At 50.3% G+C, this 16,490-nt stretch overlaps 4 protein-coding genes across 4 annotated transcripts; 2 read left to right on the forward strand and 2 right to left on the reverse strand.

Moving 5' to 3' along the window:
- The first annotated feature begins 273 nt into the window (after nucleotides 1-273).
- BO85DRAFT_479072 (uncharacterized protein) lies at nucleotides 274-2,123 on the forward strand. The gene is made up of 3 exons (XM_025662930.1): nucleotides 274-298; nucleotides 402-505; nucleotides 580-2,123. Exons 2-3 carry the CDS (start codon nucleotides 492-494, stop codon nucleotides 1,985-1,987), a joined length of 1,422 nt encoding a protein of 473 aa, XP_025514054.1. The 5' UTR covers nucleotides 274-298; nucleotides 402-491; the 3' UTR covers nucleotides 1,988-2,123.
- A 1,003-nt stretch (nucleotides 2,124-3,126) lies between these two features.
- Nucleotides 3,127-4,537, forward strand: BO85DRAFT_450788 (NmrA-like family protein). The gene is made up of 2 exons (XM_025660459.1): nucleotides 3,127-3,636; nucleotides 3,698-4,537. Exons 1-2 carry the CDS (start codon nucleotides 3,382-3,384, stop codon nucleotides 4,355-4,357), a joined length of 915 nt encoding a protein of 304 aa, XP_025514055.1. The 5' UTR covers nucleotides 3,127-3,381; the 3' UTR covers nucleotides 4,358-4,537.
- Nucleotides 4,538-7,441: 2,904 nt separating this feature from the next.
- Nucleotides 7,442-10,227, reverse strand: BO85DRAFT_400381 (MFS transporter). Its single transcript, XM_025657121.1, has 3 exons — nucleotides 9,592-10,227; nucleotides 8,592-9,513; nucleotides 7,442-8,537 (listed from the first exon to the last, which is right to left on the reverse strand). The coding sequence occupies exons 1-3, from the start codon at nucleotides 9,855-9,857 to the stop codon at nucleotides 7,875-7,877; spliced, it is 1,851 nt and encodes a 616-aa protein (XP_025514056.1). The 5' UTR covers nucleotides 9,858-10,227; the 3' UTR covers nucleotides 7,442-7,874.
- An 879-nt stretch (nucleotides 10,228-11,106) lies between these two features.
- BO85DRAFT_439843 (inositol polyphosphate kinase KCS1) lies at nucleotides 11,107-15,326 on the reverse strand (the record flags this gene model as incomplete). The annotated part of the gene is made up of 2 exons (XM_025658733.1): nucleotides 11,107-13,057; nucleotides 13,129-15,326. The coding sequence occupies 2 exons, from the start codon at nucleotides 15,324-15,326 to the stop codon at nucleotides 11,107-11,109; spliced, it is 4,149 nt and encodes a 1,382-aa protein (XP_025514057.1).
- Between the last annotated feature and the right edge of the window lie 1,164 nt (nucleotides 15,327-16,490).

Here is a 16,490-nt window from a genome sequence, read left to right on the forward strand (position 1 = left end):
AAATATGGCTCACTCCCGGAGGGAAGGAATGAATTGGGCTACTTTTAGTAGTTAGTATTGAGTATTTCAGTACTAGTACTAGTATGGAAGCGGGGGTGGATACCAAAAATACCCACCGCCTTTGGAGTTCCAGTTCCGAGTTGCTGCAACAATGGGATCATCGCGTCATTTTCTGCTCTTTCTTACTTCCCCAAAAAGATCAATTCATTATGTCAGAAATTGTATAAATAATGCCTGGTTCCTGCAACTCGTTCAGGGCATTCACTGTCCCAAATGGCTTCTTTCTCGTTGACCGCTGGTTTGTGGTATTCTTTCCAATCTACTATTTAATACTCTGCCCCTGGCCTGGGTAGCTTTAGCTTGTAGTATATACTATACTATCATATCATTACTATCTCAAGACACCTTCCCCGTCCCTACTTATCTGCCCAGAGGGTATAGTAACCTTCGTACCTTTCTTGACGTGACTTTCAACATACACTGGATGAGCCATGGAACCAAATCGGTATGCTCATTGCTATTTCCCTGGGACTTTCTCCCAACAACGCTTCTTATCTTGTTGTTGCTGACTGTCTTTAGCCCCAAGCGACACCTCTTATCATTACCGGCGGAGATCCGGATCCTTATCTATAAGGCGGTGTTTGATGATAACGACGTTTGTGAAATCCAACGCAGGTCCATTCCTGTCTGGTGCCCGGTCGACAAATGCTGGTATAAAGTCCGGCGACAGTTCATGGCCGACCAGACGAATCGAAATAGCTGGGATGGCTTCTGTTCACATCCGGGTTGTCAAACAAAACAAGGCCAAACAGTCAGTCGTGACATCTACGTCGGCCATGGTCCACTCATAGCTTCCGGGCATTATCCTTGCCCCAAGTCCCTGGAGAGGAATCCGGCGCTTAGTCTCGGCTTCCTTCGCACCTGTCGTCAGGTATACGAAGAGGCAAGACACTTCCCCTATAGTCGAGCCACCTTTTTCACCCAAGAGCTTGGCAGCTTTGCCAACTTCACCTATTCCTTGAAAGCATGGCAGGTGGCCTCCATAGCTCATCTCAAGATACGGATTCCATTGGTGCAGAGCGTAGAGACACATCTGGCCGAATGGAACGAAACGCTTTCTTTAATTAGCCTGGCGTTCCATGGCTTGTCTACTATCTCTGTGGATGTCCACTTCCGCTATGCTGAGCAAACCTGGAGGGACACCTTCTGGGATGGCGGACTTTTAGAATTGGATCGGTTAAAGTTGAAGGGCATGCAACTGGTCATCTACGAGGGGGAAAGGGATCCCAGACAATTCTTCGAGTATTCGGCGGGGACCCTGGCATCTGCACAGCCGAATCAGAAGGCTGCCACTCCCAACCCCATCAGCTTCCAACATGCCCGTGATACCCTTCGACAACGGGACCAGTCGCGCATTGATCCCAACGATACCGGGCGCTTATTTTTCCGCCTCTCGCCCAACGACTTCCCTCTCTATGTATGCAATCTCATCCACTTGCTTCCTCAGCGGCCTCGCACTGAAGCGGAGATCCGGCGCGAGGATAGACATCAGCGGGACTACAATTACCACTACGCCTATCCCGAGGACGACCCTGAACACGTGAACCCAATCTTCGGCTTCCAGTTCAGTGACGCTCTCAAGGGAAACAAGGATGAGATTGCGCGAGGGCTAGATAAGCTGCAACGGTCTCGCAAACGCTTGCAGCAGCAAAAGGCCAAGTCGCCCTTACCTTTGCCCTACAAGCCCAGTCGGAGAGGCGTCTACCCACAAAGTCGGAGGAATAGCCAGGAGTATCAATCCGACCGCAGTGATATGGGCGAGGAGATTGAGCGTCCCGGAGACTGGAGACGCCGTTTGGTTCAGGAAAAGTTTGCACCGTTTATGGAGTCCTTCCCCTTGTCAGCGACCCGAAAATACCCCGGACCCCAGAGCATCTGTTTGAATTGCCCACGAGAGGCCACTGGAGACAGCGAGCATGTGAAATAAAAGTTTGCAAATGGTCTCACTGCATGTACATAGTGAAGCCATATTTCCCTTAATAGATCAGCAATAGTCGTCTGTTCCAAGCAGAGGAACTTGAGAACTCATGAATAGCAAAAAATAACATCCGTATAGTACCATTTACTCTCCTCCAGTCCCCAACCAAGACCAAGCAGCGAAACAGGCAGTCCCCGTGTCCCTGACACTCCTTGCTTGTTGCACAACGAGCAACTTGACACCGTGATGTTGAGCGGTACGTAATGTTGTGGGGGAAAGGGAGGAATGGGGGAATTTCCCGTACGTAATGGCATCTGCGGTGGTTGGATGGATGGATTCGGGATCAGTCATTCGTGATACTTACTTTTACTTACTCACATTTCTTGGGGAAGGTGAAGTGGTCAAAGTGGAAGCAAATTACAGCAGTTGCGGTGGAGAGAAGCCTGGGGCTGGTGGAGCTGCAACCCATTTCAGGCGAGTGTCGTGATTTCTCCCCATTTCTCTTTGTCATCCCAACCGGGTTTAGCCACCCGGTCAACTTAAACCAACCAGTCAGAGAGACTTTTCTCGGCCACGGGGAAAATCAAAACCTTTTAGGTTCATATGACCGCCTTCAATAATTAATTAATTAGTTGAGTTTTTGCCATGAGGGAAGCTCCTCCTCATTACTACTAGCGTAATGCGGGCAGGTCACGGGTCGATGGGGTAAGAAAGGGGGTCTAGATGGATCACAACATCTCCTCTCCCTCTTGCGGGGTATTACGTTATAACCTCGGACGCTGGCGGCTTCTCCATGTCGATCTGCTGAGGTACTTACTTTACTAGTGGGTTCTAGACTAGCCCTGTACAACTTTTGCCTTGAAATTTCGATGCGTTTGAATTGTCTGGGCATTAGCATCATTGCTGCTGGTTAGGATTATATCCCTCAACCTTCTTTTTTCTCATTTTCTTTTCTTTTCTTTTCTTTTTTTTCCCTTTCTGTTTTGCAGGTGGGGCGGTATGGTAATGTTACGGTATTTCCTGCAGCCTTGCGTAACTGGCTCTCATTGCCGGATTGGACTGGCTTTTGTGTAGTTCTCAGTCGGACCCAAGAATGGGTGAAGAAGAAAAAGAAGAAGAAAAAGGGAAAAGAAACCAAGTGGCCCTATCATGACTCAGACCATTGCAACCAGCCAATTGTTCAGACTTTTCTACTTAGTAATTAGTTATTGGTGGCCTTATTAGTCAGGTGCGCAAGGCATTTCCGGGTGCGGCCACCCAATGACCTCAACATGACAGATTCGGGAGATCGACCGGCCTTAATGCGCATCGCCTTAGAATGCTGTCGACTTCAGCTATTGTCTAGTATCCTACCCTGGATAACTGAACGTTGTGAATAATTACTCTGATTCATCCTATCAATCATGGCTACCGCTCTACTCATCACTGGAGCCACTGGTAACCAAGGTGGTGAGGTCATCAATGCTCTGCTGGCGCAGGAGGCAGACGTTGAGATCCTCGCCGTGACCCGCAACCCGCAGTCAGGAACATCGCAGAAGCTTGCCAGAAAGTCTCCCAAAATTAAGCTAGTTCAGGGTGACCTTGATCATCCATCCGAGATCTTCGAAAATGCAAAGAAACTCGCCACTCGGCCCATAACTGGTGTCTTCAGTGTTCAGGTAGTATTCAGCCATGTACCTTTACTTCCTCTTACTTGCAGGATTAATTAACGCAAGATAGAACCCTATGGCAAAAGGTCAAAATGTAGACAAAGAAGAAATCCAAGGGAAAGCCTTGATCGATGAATCCATCAAGCAAGACGTCAGACACTTCGTCTACACCTCCGTCGATCGCGGTGGTGATGCCTCCACCGATAACGCAACCAATATCCCTCATTTCACCAGCAAACACCACATCGAACACCATCTGTTTGAGCAAACTAAGGATGGTTCCATGACCTGGACTGTCCTTCGTCCGGTGTTCTTTTTCGACAACCTTGTCCCCAGCTTCATAGGCAAGGTGCTTGCCACGGCCTGGGATGCCTACCTGCAGGGCAAACCGCTGCAGTGTGTTGCGGTCAGCGATATCGGGGTGTTTGCAGCCAAAGCCTTCCTCGAGCCGCAAAACTACAAGAATCAGTGTATCTCTCTCGCCGGAGATGACCTGACATTTGAACAAATGCAGAAGAAGTTCAAGGCGAAGACGGGGGAGACGTTGCCAACCACATACCGGGTGGTTTGTTACTTATTGATGTGGATGGTCGCTGATCTGCGCATTATGTTCAACTGGTTCTACGATCACGGCTATGGGGCTGATATTCAAGGTCTAAGGAAGACGCACCCTGGACTGAAAAACTTTGAAGCGTGGCTGGAAGAGGACAGCGAATGGGTGAAGCGTTAAGGTGGTCTGACACTATTGCTCTCCATGATTACTTCTGAAAAGTTCCAAATTGGTAACATTGTCACTTGATGTACCAGCACTGTTGTACTACTTCCTACTTGAGCTGCTGCCTGGACTGTACTTTCTATCTATCCGTATGGATACCTAATGTTGAATGATAATCCCTGGGTGGTTGTACAACTCAAGTCCTCATAACCCTCTGGATACGGGAGGTCTAGCCAATCCATCGCTCTTCCTACTTCCCGCGTTTCACCTCATCCCGGACCACTCTGCATCTTGTACTCAAGATACCTCCATGTCACATGTTGTCAGCAGTACCCTTCTCCGACTACTTATTTCCCTCCCTCCCCTCTCTCCCTCTTCATCCTTTTCTGCACTCTTCTCATCTGCGAAATCTCCTCCTTTCATCACTTTCATCAATATTCATCTCTGTCTCCTTATATACATATCCAGTATACTCAATATATAGTGTCTCTCACTTCTCATGTCCTCTATTCTTCTATTCTCACTCCTATCTACCTTCTTCATACCTTCAGCGTTTTTCGTTCAACTTTCTGAATCACCCTACTCAATAGTCCTCTGAGGATGCCTCCTCACCTTCCTACTCAGTTGCATCCATGTCCCCTCACAATTCCATTAGAGAGAACAAAGACCAACTATTTCCTTTATTTCAATCTATATTGACCAGCCCGAAGAACATATGCTCATGGACGTGGGTTCATCCTGTAAAAAATGGGGTGGAGACCGTCACACGACGGGGCTGTCAACTGTCGTATGAGGAATACGACGATTCGGCTCTGCACGCAAAGGGATAAACTCGGAATCCACTGCTGATGAAGTCAGTGGTAATCCCTCTCTTATGGATTTTGGTCTTGTCGTGGTTCTATCTGCCACACGTGATGGGGTGTATTCTATGGACGCTGGAGAACTGGGAAGGATATCGAGTGGAGTTAGTACCTCCTTCCTTAAGTTGTCCAATATCGAGGCCATCCTTGCTAATGATTCTGTCTCGAAGCTGATAGATGGCTGGATATACATGAGCTGGACCACAACCCGACTACTATACAGAGATATCCGAATCGAATTGGATCATGAGGCTACTATACCATCGAAAGACCACTGCAGTCACAATGGACTGCACGCGGTTTGAACAACTCATAGAAAAGAAACTGCATCACCACTCGTTCGACAGTTTGCTTTAGTGCGAGAGGGGCCGTGCTCGAAACGGACACTGGCGATACAATCTTGTCACTTAGTGCACCCCATCCACAATCATGAGTGATGCGGTGAACGAGGACGATGCTCGTGCATAAAGAGGATCCTGAAGAGAACTGCCTGATACACTACACGTACCCCTTGAACATCACTTCCTTAATGCTGGTATTCCAAGATATTACGGGTTTACTTGCTATCAATTGGCCTGGCTCAGATGACTCGACGGATGACCGAAGCAATATACATCGAAAGCATGACCAGCTACAGCCAATCTGTCTGTTCGTGGTCAATGCCCATGCGGCGTATACGCTCGTTGGATGGATGGATGAGATGATCATTGCAATTCAATTTCGTGATGACGAAGACAGCCAGCCGTGGGGAGAGCTTCTACAGAGCTTCTCCATACCTCTTCTAGTGTGTCTGCTATCAGTGATGGAAAAAGTTGCAAAACTACGTCGGAAGAGATCCGAAAGACAGTTGTGAAATGACCGAAATCTACAGACGTGATGCCCCCGAAAGCCAAGATCAAAGGCACTGGCGTTACGAAGAGAAAAAGGCGATATTTCCAGGACATCGGCAGACCTTCGAGGGTATTGATCGGATATGCGCGGTCTGAAGCCTATTAATGACTCGAAGCAGAGACCGACATTCAATCAGTTGCTGTCCGTTTACCGGAGGCCTTGTGGGAGCAACAACTTTGCAACCTGCCGGATTGAACTCCCAATTGATGTGGAGACGATCTGGAGAGTATCGATCAACCCATGGACGATATACCATCCTCGAATTCGACTGACTCAATGAAGCCCACACCACCTATGAGCATTACTTCAAAGCTGCCCCAAGCCTCCTCTCCGTCCTATCAGATCAGATGCACCGACCTAAATTCACCAAAAACCCTAATGAACGAAAGCTATACGCAAGGCACAAACGAGGATGCGAGATATAGTCTGGGCAAAATGTCCACAACCCTGCTTTGCCGTACAACCAGTCACCAGAAGAAAGCTTGGAGTCATCTGAGGAGAACAACCCCCGATGTACTCTCAGCAGCACCCTTTCATTCCATCCACACTACACCTCACGTCGTTCACCCGTGCACGCTAGTTCCTTTCCTATGCATCTTTCCACATACACTATCGAGAGCCTATATCCATCAATAATCAAGTACGAAGACCATCCAACAGGCAATATGGGAGTTCATGGAGAACAAGCTCTACTATATCACACATCCATTCCACGTCAACAGTGTCCACACCACCTTATCGTGTTGCTTCAGCATCTTTAAACCCGCGTGACAGACAAAACACCACCAAGAACAGTCTTGTAAAACTGTTATACATTGTCTTAAACGTACGTACTTACTGCAATCCCTGCTTTCTCGCGGTGCAACCCAAAAACTGACCACCAAAATCCGCAGCCTCGTACGACATGGTGAGAGCTAGCAGGCTACGTTAATTGTATCAAGCGGAGTATTGATTGAATGCAATATATGAGATACTTAAGATAATAGAAAGGGACTTTTCTTTTTCATACCCTCTCTTTTCTTTTCTCCACGACATCGACATCATTGTAATGGCAATGATGAGTGAGGGTATTATATTGCAAGAACTATAGAAATATTTAACACATCCATTGTCCCATCCATCTTGTCTCTGAGTACCTTGAAGGTGTTGTTTTCCCACCATGAACGAACGAACGTTTCTTGTTGTGTCAACTACCTGATGTATTAAATGGTTTGCATCGTCTCACCACGCCTGAATCAATTGTAGATCAGTAGTAAACTTTCCGAGACACAACCTAGTGTATAACAATCATTCAGCCAGTATTTTCATACTGAGTTTAGTATGGAGTTCACTCCTCGTGAAGTTGATCTTTGAGGTAAATAAAGTGCATGATGCATGTGATTGATTGATTGATTGATAGTAACAATCATTTAAGCAGTTCCAACTCAAAGCCATGCATGCTCTGCAATGCATATGTAGTATAGATAGATAAATAAATGATGAAACGACATTCTAGTAACCCCAATCGACGTGTGTAAGTATAATATGATGTGGTTTAACGAATAACCCGAGACCCCTTCACCCGCTAAAATAGCAATAGCAATGGCAGCATGGACCATCAATTAGCGGATGTGAAAACCAGTACTACCCTCTAGGGGGTAAGTTGCCCCGCTCCAAATAAGGCAGGAAAAAGAAAAAGCAGGAAAATGCAGTGAGCGGCTAATATAACGCGAAACACCAACGTAGCTTCAAAATATACCCAAAACCGTGGTAATTTGAGGGAAAGACAGTTTCTATAACAGTTAAACAACGACTCCTCGCCGTCTCCAATACCTCCACGCAATTAACCAAGCCCCGATAGCTATCCAGACGCTTACCGTACATCCCACGGCCCAGAACCCAAAGCACCTCCAGCCATGACATTGGCCGTCATTCGTGCCGTTTCCGTCGTCCATGGCGTCCTGGTATCCTTGCGAATACACTAAACCCCAAACGGCTGCTCCAGCGGCTGGGACCATTGCAACGATACCCCAGTTGGTGGCGAAGTTCTCGACGCCCCAGACGACGGAGATGATAATGGGAACGAGAGAGAAGGCGCTGCCGTAGCCGAGACCGATCAGGGCCGTGGTGAGGTGGGTCAAGCCGGGGTATTGAAGGGGGATCGGGGAGGAGAGAAGGAGGTAGCCGATGGAGAGAAGGAAGGCGGAGGGGAGGAGGAATGCAAGGCGGGTGAAGGTGGTGCGGTTGGTCGCCGATGTGACGGACGCAGGGCGACTACTTTCTAAAGGACCGGGGAAGAGATGGGTTGCTGGCGGGGCGAAAAGATCGGAGAGCGAGCCGGTGAGAAGTCGGGCAATGGTGGAGGTCAGCGCGATGGTGCTGACATGGGTTGATGGTAGGCCTGCAGGTGACGAGGCGTTTGTAATATTTGATACGGGAGTCAGGGATTGGACAATAGTGCCCAGCTAGAGAGCAACTCAGTCAGCTTAAGACAACACAGTATATTAGACGCAACATACGTTATTGATATATGCCTCTCCTGGTCCAGTGACCAGGAAGAAGCCAATCGCAAGCCACCACATTGACTTGTCCTGGAGGAAGATCCTCGTCTCATAGTTCAGCAGCCAGTTCTTCTTCCGACGCTCTTCTTCCTCCCTTTCCTTCTCAAGTCTTGCTGCTTCTCGCTCCTCTTCTGAGAGTGTCAGAGTTTGGTCCCCATCGGATCCGGTGCCGTCGTCGGCTTGCGAAAACGTTCCATAAGCAGCCCTAACTTCGTTCCTGGGCCGGAAGAATTCGCTCTCTTCAAGAAGGCCACTGCGCTCCAATTCCTCTACTGCCTCGTCGATGTACTTGTCTTCATTCTCATCCACGATCCTGAGGGCAAAGGTGCCGATCACACCAATGCAGAACAACAGGATCGCGAGGAATAAGAAGTACTTGTACACGTTGACATCGCCACGAGCACCATCTTCCAGTCGGTCACACAGGAAGTACGTTCCCACCTGGCTCTGCCACATGCCACTAAGGCCAAATCCCGCGATAGGAACAGCAAGCATAATGCCCTTATGCTTACCCCTGCCAAAGTTCTTGGCACATGTTGCGACCGCAGCCAAGTACATACAACTTGTAGCAACGCCAATAGCAATGAAAGCCACGATCATCACCCAAAACGGCCAGCCCTCGCCACCTGCATCAGGAGGCGGTCCACTCTTAAAGGCGAGTGCAGCCAGAAGGTAGCCAGCCCCAAACACGAAACCAGAGAATAAAGCCAGCGGAGATGGGCTGTACCGATCGCAGAGATATCCAAAAAGCGGAACAGGTAGGTACATCGAGACTTCTGCGGCGATCGCAACAGCATTGACACGGAGTTGAGTGTAGTGGAGGCGAGTGAGCAACAGGGGTCCGTATAGCGAGAATGCGGTAATGCTACCAGCTCCAAGACTGATGACCACAATTCCGATTAGCCACTTAACCAACGAGGATGTGATCAGCGCGTCCTACACGCACAAGAGATCTTACCAGCTGATAACGCCCCAAGCAAAACTGCTAACCCGCACCACTTCCTTAGCCATTTTCTTTCTATCCCTTTCTAAGATCTCGTCGACAACATCATTTAGGAGACCATCGTCATTGTTGGTGGCCGATAAACATGACCCTGCCCGTGACCGTAGGTGTCCTCGCTGCTGCTCATCCGCCTCAGCATCTGCATCATCTAGTAACGGGCGATGAGCATCGAAGTCCCGCTTGTCGATAGCTGGGTCTTGCTTATCACGGGATGGCGTCATAGTGTCTCCTTTTGAATAGTGATAGCGCGATCTGGATGAGAACGACTTTTTCACAGATTATAAATCCTTCGAGGGTATGAAGCGGGCAATAGCTGCCTGGGTAACGTGTTTCGGGTCCGACCAGGGGAAAGATAACAGTGTGCCTGGCAAGATGGGCCTGCCTGTGAGTTCTCCGCAAACTACTCCTCCGCAAACGGAAATCAGAAAGCAGCAAACCAGAAAGATGAATCAACGCGAGTATAAGGGAGAGACAGAAGAACCATAGGCCTTCAACACATCCAATAGGACCTCCCAGACATCGAAACTGGGAACCAGCAAACCCCTGAGAAGCGTGAGGAGAAGGGAATGCGGAGATGGGCTGCTGACTGAGTGACTGACGAGGCGATGAGCCAAGCTGCGATTAGATAATAAGCCGTGAGGCGATAACCACACCGCTTATCGCCGCTATCACGTGGCTTGATGCCTGAAGGCCTTGGGCAGCACACATACACTGTAGCATCGTTATGCTGGTTTGTCACTTTGCAGTCTACGGCTGAATTCCTATTGATCATTATAGGTATTCGATTCTCCTGTCCCGGTCTAAGCTCAGCGCCTATAGGTATGTACACACAAACACAACTACCGAACAACACTCTGTGGAAAAAAGCTGGGAAAAGCACGGATTAAAAAGTCCCCGGGTATCGGACCAGTCCCCAGGAGGTATAATCAGTAACACATGTCCGAGAAAGAATAAAAAGCGTGAAGAAAGCAAGACCGGCACGCCCTTGCGGGGGGCAGGCCAAATCAAAATAAAAAAAAAAAAGAAAATCAGTTTCATACACGCCATGAGAATGTAGTGGCCCCCCAAGCAGAGACCTTCTATTATGCGCCCGGCACGGATAGTAAGGTGTCTGTGGTGAGCATCATGCCATGATCGTTCGTCAATATCGTAATGTATGTTGCCGAAAAACAAGTTGTAATGTCACCCATCTACCCCCGTCATCGCAATCGGTTAACATTATTCAGCGTGGGTATAGCGATGGCACCGTGAGATGGGAAGGGCCAAAGCCAGCTGTGTTTTGGTACGCAAGTTTGATGCCACATGCCGTGAATGCAAGAAGAACTTGCCATGTGGACATTAGGGAAAAAGCAACCCCGGTTCCTCCGGCTCGAAAGCCCGAGGATCGAAAAGAAGGAGTGATGGTGGGGGTAAAACAGAATTTAAAAGGCCCACCGAGTGCCGACGATCAAAGATCGAAGAAACCCGGTTCTAGAAGCTAACCTCGCCAGGGTCAGTCTCCAGTACATTCTCGTCCCAATAGCGCTGAGAGGAATCATCGCGGCTGGCGTGCTGGGAGCCAAGCGCAATCGCTTCCCCTTCGCCTCTTTCAACGTAATCGTCTTCGGTGATCTGTTTCAAGATGCGCTGGAAGTACATCCTAAGGGTTCGTAGGCCCCGAAGATAGCCACGATCAATATCATCTGGATGCTGCGGAGGGCAGGGAGCATCAGGCGATATTTCATCCTCGCCCGTAACGCAATTAGCAAAATCAACTATCTTCAACTGCACGTCCGAGTACCCATCATCTGAAACCTGGCGTTGTAGAGTGTCTCGCATATTGGCCGACCCGGAGGGGCCATTGTTTTGAGATGTTTTGTCGAGATTATGGGGGTCTCCATCGTAAAGAATCAGAAGACTGCTGGCATACAAGCGATAGCGCTTGAGCTTCCGAATCATGTTTTCCAGCTTGGCCAGCTTTTCGAGAATGGCGGGTATCTTTTTCGCCACACTTCTGTAACTCGCACCATCGTAAAGAAAGCGAGTAAGAGCATCCTGGAATTCACGCCCCGATTTCAAGTCTCGTCCAAAGTATTTGTCTTCGAAGGAGTACTCTTGCTTTTTAACATTCCACGATTGCATGCCGCATAGACGAACGCCTAATTGCTGGGACGTCGTTGACTGGCACTTGCGTCTCTGTGACTTGCGTTTCTTCTCATTGGCCTCGATTCCATACTGGCGAGTCCCCATCTTGAGGTCTAAGACACATGGTTTGTTCATGCCCGCAGTAAGATCTTCCAGCAATAGAAAGAATTGCACTCGATCGTCTTTCCTGGTCTGGGCCTCTTTGGGGTTAGAAGGAAGTTGCGCATCATCGACATGATTGGTGCTGGGTCGGACTGGAGACCGGGAAAGGACATTGTTACCCACACGGCCATCAAGCTGCACAGGGTCCGCTCCTGGAACTTTGGGGGCTACTGGGATTGAAGAATTCGTGGCAGGATGGGGTGGTGGAGGGACCGGATTATCGCCCTCCATTGAGAATATCCCGTCTTCCTTATCACCCCCGTAACCTTCATCATCAAAGAACAGCAGATCGCCTCCCGGCTGCCCAGAAGTCATGCTTCCCCGTCTTTGCAACCCGCTCCCAGATCGGCGCCGCCTCACCTGCCGAGTCCTGGATAACGAGCTGGAACGTTGGGGAGACTCTTCGGTCCGCACTTTCTCGAGACGATTATGGCCCGCATCCAGCGCTGTCGATGCTGAAGATGACAGACCCGGTCCGTCACTTGTCTGCCTATTAATATCGATTGCCCCGGACTGTGTGGAGTCAGGTTCTTCAGGTATAGTTCTGCGGCTATTGGCCGTATGGTCTTCCGATAAATTGGCCCTCCGCCGGATTTCAATGCCATCTGATGATGTCCTCGGTAAATTGAGATGGCCTCGAGCATGGCGACGGTGATGGTGCACGGCAGGTGGACTGAAGACTTCACGCAGAACTTGCTCTTGCAGCTTCCTGTTCACTGTGGTGGCACCCCATTGCTTTTTCTTCAGGGTCTGTGACCCATCCAGAAGGCAGCTCTGAGCCTCTTCGTCTCGCAACTGCCCGAAATCCCCGGGGAAGCGCCTATTAGCTGATAAGGAACCGTCAGCAGTCCTTGGGCGCTGGCCGCGGGAGAAAAGATCGGCTGGGATTATATGACGATTGTTCTCGAGAATGACTTGGGGAATTATGCCGGTCACCTGCTTCTGGCTGAAGATGCGTTGCGGTTCGGCGTCATTCTTAGTAGGGCTGCGGGCATCTGCGGCGGCCACTCCATCATTGTCCGCATTGTTAGTAGAATGGATCGCATTGCTACTGTCGGGGCGTTCCCTGTGGCTCGCTGGGGTCTTCGATCGCTTGGGAGTTTTCGAAAAGGTGACATTCAGAACGCCAATGTATCTGGAGGACAAGTTAGACGAAATCCTGACTGAACCAGCCCTGCTGGCAAACTGCTTCACTGCCATACGTACCTAGGCAGAAACATCAGCATCTCAGGATGCCTGCGCTCGATGCGCTCATAAAACTCGTTTTCCCGGTTGTTGAGTTGCTTGCAAACAGCGCGACGGGAAAACCGAAAAACGGTTGTATGGCCCCCAACCTGATGGCGATAAGGCTTCAACTCCACAGCCCCAAGCGGACCAGCCGGTTCATGCTTGTGACGCGGACGGGTCAAACGGGAGCGCTGAGTCGGGGTGGCCGTCGGCGTCACCTCAGCCTCATCCGTCACGCTGGACTCTTCATCACGAACAGACATGCCGCTCTCGTCGGCAGACGCGGGTTCGGACTCTGTTGAATATTCAGCAGGGCGCTCGGGTATGGAACGAAGAGACTCTTCATTAAGTTTGTCTATGGGAGCATCCTGCCTGCCTTGCAGGTCGCCGTGTAGGATTCTACTATCTTTCTTAGATCGAAGGGATATGTCCACATGATTAGCTTCTTGCTCCTCAGGAACGACTTGTCTCTTTGGCACCAAAACGTGACTACTCTGCGCTGTCGAGATACCAACGGGTTCCACGCTATCTTGGCCATCTGTAAAAGGTTGAACCTGATCGACTTCCTCAGAGAGAGTGACGCGCTCGTGTGGGAAATAGACAGCAGACGAAATTTGCTCATCTTCCTCTTCCTCAAACTGCCCCGAGCCACGGCGTTGCTCTCTGCTCGCGTCCGATGGAGAAAGACGTGACTCGACATGGTCATGCAATTCAGGTGCCTTGGAGAAGTAATCTCGGTTTCTCTCCGCATATTGGGTTGGGATGCTCCGTGAAAACGAGGTGCCATGACCTCCCCCGGGAGTGAGATGGAAGTTGCGAATCTCCTCGAGCAAACTGCGAGGTAAGGCCCTAGGCTGGGATTTAACCACATTGTCCGTTGGCATCTGCGGTCCAGTTTCGCTTTCGGCGCCTGGCGTGAACAGAGGAGCGTCAGCAATAGACAGATGTGTAAGGCTCTTGGAACCTGTCAACCCCGTATCCTCAGGCACGGGCGGGACGTGCAAATTCGAGTCACGGCGTTCGCCAGAGTAGCGAGGTTCTGAATGAGCCGTCAATTGCTGCTTGTCGTGTGGTTCTGGCAGCTCATCGAGTCGACCCGCGCGCTCTTCCTTGCGTTTACGATCGGGTGATGTGGTATTCTCTTTGAACAGGCCCAAGTAGTGGCTTGACTTGCGGCTGCGTACATGAGAGGTCGGCTCTGCATTGGCTAGATTTGCTTCGATAGACTGCTCTACTCTGGCCCGGCGGCCCCGACTCGAGCTTCGCTCGGGTTTCATCACGCGTGCGCCGTCCTGAATTTGTTGTCCGGACCATGGCTGAGAAATGACTTCGATGTTGGTAGCCGGAGATTTTTTGGTAGGCGAGCGTGTTGCAGCATGGGACGTCGCCAAGGAAGCATCGTTGAGAGAAGCGGAAAGAAGACTGCGATGAGGCGATGGATCCTCCGCGATGGCAGACTTCGTCGCAGCATCGTCCGGCGCGAATTTGCGAAGATGTTGCAGGCTCTCCCACACTGATGTATGCGAACCCCGTCTTGGCAACTGGGAACGCTTCCCCAAGGTCGCATCAGAGTCCACCGGCAAGAGGGGAGTAGAATGCGGGACTGCCGATGGAAGCAACGAGGGAGAGCCTAATGAATGCTTCCTGCGAACGTCAACTTCCATGTGGGAAGGGCCGACGTGAGTAGGACGGGGAGGGAGGACCTTGTGAGGGGAAATCGGAGAAGGAGTGGAAGAAACATCTTCGAGGGGAGGTATCAGGCTAGCGGGTGGCTCATTGTGCACATCTTGCACGGGCGCAATTTGCGGTGTGACGGCGGATTCGGTATCAGAAGGGAGGTAATGGGTTGCAAAAATGCTATCTCTCTCGGACAGCTGAGGGCTATGCGATCGGTCTGGGCGGGAGAGCCGTTCCACAGGGACGGTAGTAGGCCTTTTTAGAGCAAAGGTCGAAACAGGCGTGGCCCATTGACGAGCCGTGGGGGATTCAGCGCGGGATGGGGAGGGAACTTGCTGAACGACATCGTCGTGGATGAGCTGGCTCCGAGCGTCGTGGTGGCGCTGCTGCTTGTCGTGAAGGAGTTCAGGCCCGTCGGAGCAATCATGTTGGGCAGACGCGGCAGGTGTCACCAGGGGTCCTGACCAGGTATTCTCAGTCGCAGATGGAGGCCTTGACATGGGGAGGACATTGGTCGGAGCTGCAGGAAGGAGGACAGGGTCGAAAGGAGCCGAGAAGGGAAGAAGCGTTGTTAGGCTGAAGGTTACGGGTTGGGTGGTTGTTTCACCGAGGAAGGCGGAAATAGGAAAAGGGCAGAGGCGGATCTGGCGTCACTGGCAATAGAAACTCAGAAAACCGGGACAATCGAGAAGATCAGGGAACATCAGCCACGTTCCGGGGCAAGGGCATCTTACAGGCTGGAAATTAGTTGCAGGGCCGTGGGGGGGTGGATGGAAAGAGCAGGGGAGCTGAGAACCTCTCCAGAAGGCTTAGACAAGACAGGTTAAATTCGAGGTGTTATCGTGGTTGGTAAAGGATGATCGGGGAACGGAGGCTGGAACTAGTGCGTGGTGAGCAGCGGTACTAGTAGCTTTGGGTTGGGGGTGTGGGCAGTGAGGATCGTAGTATTCCCGGCAATTGATAGGGAGAACAGAGAAAGAGAGAGCACAAACTCCCGGGAAAAGAATAATAGTTTCTTCAGTAAGTAAGCAGGAGGTATCTTACATTCCGTCAACCGGCAGTAGTAGCAGCAGTAGTGTCCTTTTTTTCCCCCAAATAGCAGGCAGCAGGATGGTTCTAGTGGAAAGGGAAGAAGAAGGAACTAAAGGAAGAAGAAGCAGTTTGGCTCACCGCGGAAGAAATGACGCGGATCCTCGTCACCGCCTTTGGGTGGAGCCTCTCCCCCGTTCGAGCAAATTTGGGGAAAGTCAAATCTTCCTCCCTTTTTTACCCTGTTCTATGAAGTAGATAGATACGGAGAAGATAGATAGCACACTACAGAAGGTAGTAGAAGAGTGGACTCTTGTTCTGCCTCACCCAAATATGTTTGCTGTACCACTAGTCCAGATATGGAGTCTGTTTGTCCAGATGTCTATTTAGTACCGACTTTCACACAAAGAACCCTCTTTCTAGAACTCTCAGCCACTGATGATCCTCCCCGAAGCCAAGTCCAAGGCACTGGAACTCTGTTCGAGCCCAAGTCACCGAGTCGTTCATAGTAACCCCATGAGAGCATTATTTGAGCCAATGGCGACTTACAGATCCGAGTAACCGATACGTAAAATCAACAGTGACAATGGCTTTTCTCGTCGTCCAAAGGGTGAGAAGCCCCGGTCATTTATCGG

Source organism: Aspergillus piperis (assembly GCF_003184755.1).
Source record: "Aspergillus piperis CBS 112811 unplaced genomic scaffold BO85scaffold_13, whole genome shotgun sequence".
Classification (NCBI taxonomy): domain Eukaryota; kingdom Fungi; phylum Ascomycota; class Eurotiomycetes; order Eurotiales; family Aspergillaceae; genus Aspergillus; species Aspergillus piperis.